Source organism: Poecilia reticulata, linkage group LG22 (assembly GCF_000633615.1).
Source record: "Poecilia reticulata strain Guanapo linkage group LG22, Guppy_female_1.0+MT, whole genome shotgun sequence".
Lineage (NCBI taxonomy): Eukaryota > Metazoa > Chordata > Actinopteri > Cyprinodontiformes > Poeciliidae > Poecilia > Poecilia reticulata.
In genome coordinates this window covers 9,635,755-9,640,497 of record NC_024352.1, presented here as the reverse complement: position 1 = coordinate 9,640,497, position 4,743 = coordinate 9,635,755, and the positions used below count along the sequence as shown (strand labels likewise).

The 4,743-nt window shown below is 42.4% G+C and overlaps 1 protein-coding gene across 1 annotated transcript in view; it reads right to left on the bottom strand.

Moving 5' to 3' along the window:
* The window catches only part of trim9 (tripartite motif containing 9), a 37,718-nt gene that overhangs the window by 17,203 nt on the left and 15,772 nt on the right, over positions 1–4,743 (bottom strand). The window contains exon 3 of the mRNA XM_017302407.1: positions 4,669–4,743. Coding sequence (XP_017157896.1) covers positions 4,669–4,743 — 75 coding nt within the window. The remainder of the gene's footprint in view (positions 1–4,668) is intronic.

Genomic DNA, 4,743 nt, shown 5'->3' with positions numbered 1-4,743 from the left:
AATTTGTGCAGGAGTGCAGAGGACGCAGCAGTCATGCAGCGTGACACCCTGAGGACAAGATTTGAAATCTCGATGAGTTTGGTGAATCTGGTGCGTTAAGTGGGCCACAAACTCAGCACGGGGTCTCAGAAACACAATAATTGCGCGTTATTGACAATTTCCGTTGCCTGATTTCTGCATCTGTCATCATTTTGGGGGCAAACAGGAGCCCCAAACGCAATTCTCCACCAACTCTCTGCTCCCTGGTTTTTTCCCCATCAGCAGCRACTCTCATGTGGGTCTCATGTTCTTGTGCTGCGTGAGCCATCTTTTCTCTYTCTATCTCTCTGTATCTCTCCATCTCTTCCAGCCTCCTTCTATTTATGCCCGCCTTAATTATTGGGCCACTGCGGCACATTTGGCCTCGCAAAAAAAAAAACAAAAAAAAAAACACTGCGGCTGCAGTTCCAACAAGTCATCTTTACCCGAAGGACAGCGGCTGCACTGCACAGTCACGGCCACATGCAGCATCACATTTGTTACAGTTTGACTTTTTGGGTTATTTTGTTTTGAAAGAGCATGTAAACAATTAAAGTGCAGAAAAAGGAACACATGCGAGACGGAAGAAGACGGAAACGGCAAACCAAACCGGAAGCGAAGACGGCTAGCGCGACGCGTCGCTCAGAGTGACGGCGACAGGATGTGACCGGCTTCGCGTCGCCCGTCGCTCAGATGTCAGYGAGTAAATATTACTGATGACTTCTGTGACATTATCAGATGGAGGGTAAGTGTTGGGAGGGAGAGCAACTTTGCGATGAAGGAGCCGAGGCGAACAAGAGAGGCAGGTTTAAGATGTTTTCCTGACACACGTCTCAGTTTCATAATTGCGTCATACTCTTTGCACTTACATTTTGTCATATTAGAACAACAGATTTCAATGTGTTTTACTGCGATTTGCCACAGATCAGGACAAAACGTGCATGGCTGTTCAGATACACGCCTGGCTGTCGCAATAACTAATTTTTCCAGTGATTATTGTGGTCAATTATATTACTGACGTTTTGAGACCATTTTCAAGTAAATTTATYAATAATGTCACAATTACGCAAAGTTCCTTTAAGGCCTTCAACGAAGAGCTGGATTTATGATGAGATTAAATCACACAATGCGGGACTCTATTTGCAAATTGCATGATTTTTAAAGMTGCCTGGCTGCCCCGAATCTTATTTAGGGATAGTCAAGTAAAGAGRGCTGAATACAAGTGCACACCACACTTTTCAGATTTATATCAGTAGTAAAACAAAAATAATGTTTTGGCCTATTACGTGATTTTCTTTTTCTCAAAATGTGAACAAAATAGGTGCATAAACATTTTTGAGAGAGGTATTTTATGTCCTTAGAAAACGGGGGGGCAGAAGGGGGGGTTTAAAATATTTAAAAGTGAAGGCCTCCTAAGGTCCAAAACATGGAAYGCACTACTCAGACCTTTAGGAACAAGTTCTGATTCGAGTAAAAATGTTTGTACTGAAGTTTTTTAATAAGTCACGTGAATTTTTTATATTTTTTTAAACAAACCCTAGGAATCAAACTTCTTTGGCTTTTATTAAAATTACCTTCAGTGGCTTTTCCACAGGGTGTTTAGATGCAGCTCTGGTCTTTGAGAATGGATCGCTATTTGCTCTGTCTTTTATTTGCATGAATATATATAAATAAATATGGACACACTTTCCTCTGAAAGCCTCATTTAAATGTGGGCAAACTGTGTCCAGCGTGAACACNGATTTATATCAGTAGTAAAACAAAAATAATGTTTTGGCCTATTACGTGATTTTCTTTTTCTCAAAATGTGAACAAAATAGGTGCATAAACATTTTTGAGAGAGGTATTTTATGTCCTTAGAAAACGGGGGGGCAGAAGGGGGGGTTTAAAATATTTAAAAGTGAAGGCCTCCTAAGGTCCAAAACATGGAAYGCACTACTCAGACCTTTAGGAACAAGTTCTGATTCGAGTAAAAATGTTTGTACTGAAGTTTTTTAATAAGTCACGTGAATTTTTTATATTTTTTTAAACAAACCCTAGGAATCAAACTTCTTTGGCTTTTATTAAAATTACCTTCAGTGGCTTTTCCACAGGGTGTTTAGATGCAGCTCTGGTCTTTGAGAATGGATCGCTATTTGCTCTGTCTTTTATTTGCATGAATATATATAAATAAATATGGACACACTTTCCTCTGAAAGCCTCATTTAAATGTGGGCAAACTGTGTCCAGCGTGAACACATCTTTCACGCTGGAAAGATGTGTTCGGCGACAACAGATCCATCGTTGTTTGTGTAGCTACCAGAATTGGACAGAAAGTCAAAGTGCAGACCTGAATCCAGCGGCGACAAGACTTGAAAATTGATCTTTTCGCAGAAGCAATCCATCCAAGATGGCTGACCGTGCAACRAGGACGAGGGAAACATTTCATTTCCTGTCATTGTGCAAAAAATGTAAGACTTCTTCTGCTCTTGTTTTGAGCTCTCATTTGGCCCAAAACGAAAATGAGTTTGACATCCCTGATCTATCGCAATAAATCCTGATTTGTAGTTGTACAAATGTTTCTGTGGATGCTTTTATATGGGCTGCGTTTGATAAACAGATGTTTCTTGCTCTGGTTCAGTTTTGCATTTTCATTTCCAGGCAAATCCAGGCAGGAGGGCATCATCACACACGTAAGTGTGTGTGTGTGTGAGACAAACCTCCATAAAACAAACCTCCGCCTCTGCCGTCTCCTTCAACACAGGTCGGACTTCCTGATGTTCTGGGAGATAAAAAAAAAATTTAATCTGACTCATGCGACGAAGGACTGCCTTTAGTCTCTAGGGCTCCGCAACAGCAAGCAAAGCAGGTCACCATGGCGACAGCCAGGCTTCAGYGTTTTGAACCGGAGGAGAGCAGCGGGAGGCTGCGCCACACGCGCCTCTCATCATCGGCGGACAGATTTCAGGTCTCTGTCTGACTTTCTGACGCTAAACTGCATCCTGCTGTTTAAGTGTAACTCAATTAATGGAGGAGTCTGCTGGGTGCTGCTGTTAAAAGCTGCAGAGTGACTGCGCATGCGTACAAACTCCTGTTGGGGATTCCACAAAACTGTCTCCATCCTGACTGACGTCTTCATTGAATGGAAGAAATCCTGAGAAGCACAGCAGCGCTGCTGAGTTGCATCAACAAACAGGGAGGGAAACTTCCCTCCCCAAGCGGCAGCGCGGCGCCTGCGTAGCAGGATTGAGTTAGCAGCGAGCTGACAGGTGCATGGGAACACGTCACGGGCTGAAGGTGTGAAGTGTGTTCTCCTCCAACCTAAAAACAATCATCAGAAATTCATCCATCGTGGCGACGTGTTATATTTTAAATGTGGACGGAGTTGTTTAATCTGTAGCTCAACAAAAAAAAGCATCTTCTCTCTCTTATTTTAGGGTTTTGAATGCCTGAAGAAAAACAACTTTGTCAGATTAGGTMAATTGGAAAATATTTAAACACAAAAAGAAAAAAAGTAACTTCAAAAAATTGTGAAGTGGAAGAAAAATGATGCATGATTTTCAACATATTTTAGCAAGAAAAAACAACCTGAAAAGTATGCTGTGCAATTTTATATTCAGCTCACTTTCACAAAATCACCTTAGTGGACAAAGTGCGCCAATCTGTAATTTAACCTCAGTTTAAATCCAGCTGGCCAGTGAAAGCCTTTAAGGGTTAATTTAGTTTGATGAAGCTTGAGCTTTTTTGCAACAAAKAAAGAGCACCAGAAGTCAGTCTTTAAGTGGGAAAACCGCTAGARACATAATCTCAAATGTCAGCTGTAATTGCAACTAATCATGTTTCACAAACGAATGAGTCAGGGCAGCTGAATACCAACTAAAGCGTAGATCCAAAATAGATAAAATCCCAATAAAATACCACTCTACGATGTGTAAAAATTAACAAATGATGGTAGAAAACGCCTTAAGTGCGAAGACGCAGCCGCCGTTGACYGCTGCGCAAAAAACCAGAACGTTTGGAACGCGTGTTTGTGCAGCATGTGGTTCCGCTCACATGCCGCCGTGCGCAGACTGTGTTCTTCACCCCACCTACACGTGTGAAGCTCCGATTCTGCACAGCACTCAAGCATGAAATTGGACGCTGTTGCAAAACAAACGTGTGTCTCTCTCCTTTCCTCTCCTCTCACTCAGATCTCGTGTTCAACTTGCCGGGGGTGGTTTTTACAGGAAAACGAAGCAGTGAATGTATAAAAAAAAAACAGAGACACAGACTGCGATTTCACGAATCCTCATACAGTTCATACGACAATTAAAACATTCAATGGATAAAACGTGCAACCTCAAAAAAGACCTCCCAAAAGGAAGGATTTTTCTAAGCAACTGAGCTGCAGATGAAAACATTTTACGTTGCCGTCAACAAGGACAGACGTGCTCCCCTCGGGGCAAGTGGCAGCTTCAGTTTATGGCAGTTCAATTTGATTTTTTCCGATACTAGARAGACACCTGTCTCTGTTTTCCATTCCAATTTGAGACCTGATTTGCAGAGAGAGCGTCACCGTTCTGTCTCGTTTTTGTTCGAAACAGAACGSCGTGACGGGGGGAAGCAGACGGACATTGTTTCGCCCTGTTTTAACGCTCATGACGTCAAATGTTTTTTGTCACTTTTACCCACCTTGAGCTTGTGTTCGTGCTCCTTGTTGACTTGGGCCAGGAGCTGGGCTTTGCGCCGGTTCAAGGCGTCGATCAG